General features: G+C 21.0%; 1 protein-coding gene across 1 annotated transcript in view; it reads right to left on the bottom strand.

Moving 5' to 3' along the window:
- PRSY57_0821900 (protein transport protein SEC23) overlaps window positions 1-401 on the bottom strand; it is a gene marked incomplete at both ends in the record, with an annotated part of 2,804 nt that extends 2,403 nt beyond the window's left edge. The window contains one exon of the mRNA XM_012907158.2: window positions 102-401. Within this exon, the coding sequence (XP_012762612.1) occupies window positions 102-401 (300 nt within the window). The remainder of the gene's footprint in view (window positions 1-101) is intronic.
- Window positions 402-711: the final 310 nt, after the last annotated feature.

The following is a 711-nucleotide window of genomic DNA, read 5'->3' as shown; positions in this document are numbered from 1 at the left end:
GTTATTGTTTAATAATTTATGTAATTAAAAAAAAAAAAAGGTGTTCATTTAATCATATATATACTATAGGTGCCAAAAAAAAATTATATTTCAAGCTTTACCTTCTCTGATATATGCTCTGCATAATGTAAAGGAAATGGATTCTTGATATTTGAGAAAGGACAAGTCCATGTCTTATTTCTAAAATCAATATTACAATAAGGATTTAAAATACAATTACTAGTTTTACATTTTAATGGCTCATATTCTACTAACTTAACGCTACTATCATCTGTCCTTTTTAATACGGTATATAAACACCCTAAGGGTACTTCTATTTTTGCTGCTTCTGCTTTTGTAGGTGGCCATAAGTTCCAGCTAAAACGAATACCCGTCTGATTCTCTTGTGCATGTATATCCATTTTATTATCTTTTTTTTTTTTTAATTACATAAATTATTAAACAATAACATATACATATATATATATATATATATAATTCACAATTCTATCTATACGGAAATAGCATACATATATTAAATTATATGTATTATTTTTACTTCTATTTTTTATTTATCTATATAATATTCGTTACTCTATTTTTATTATTTATACCACATAAATTCCTCTTTATATATTATCACTTATATGTTTTTTATTAATTCTTTTTTTTTTTTTTTTTTTTTTTTTTTTTTTTTTTTTTTTTTTTTTTTTTTTTTTTTTTTTTTTTTTT

The sequence above is a fragment of the Plasmodium reichenowi genome, chromosome 8, assembly GCF_001601855.1.
Source record: "Plasmodium reichenowi strain SY57 chromosome 8, whole genome shotgun sequence".
NCBI lineage: Eukaryota > Apicomplexa > Aconoidasida > Haemosporida > Plasmodiidae > Plasmodium > Plasmodium reichenowi.
Note: the sequence above shows the minus strand (reverse complement) of the source record. Positions and strands in the feature narration are given on the sequence as shown.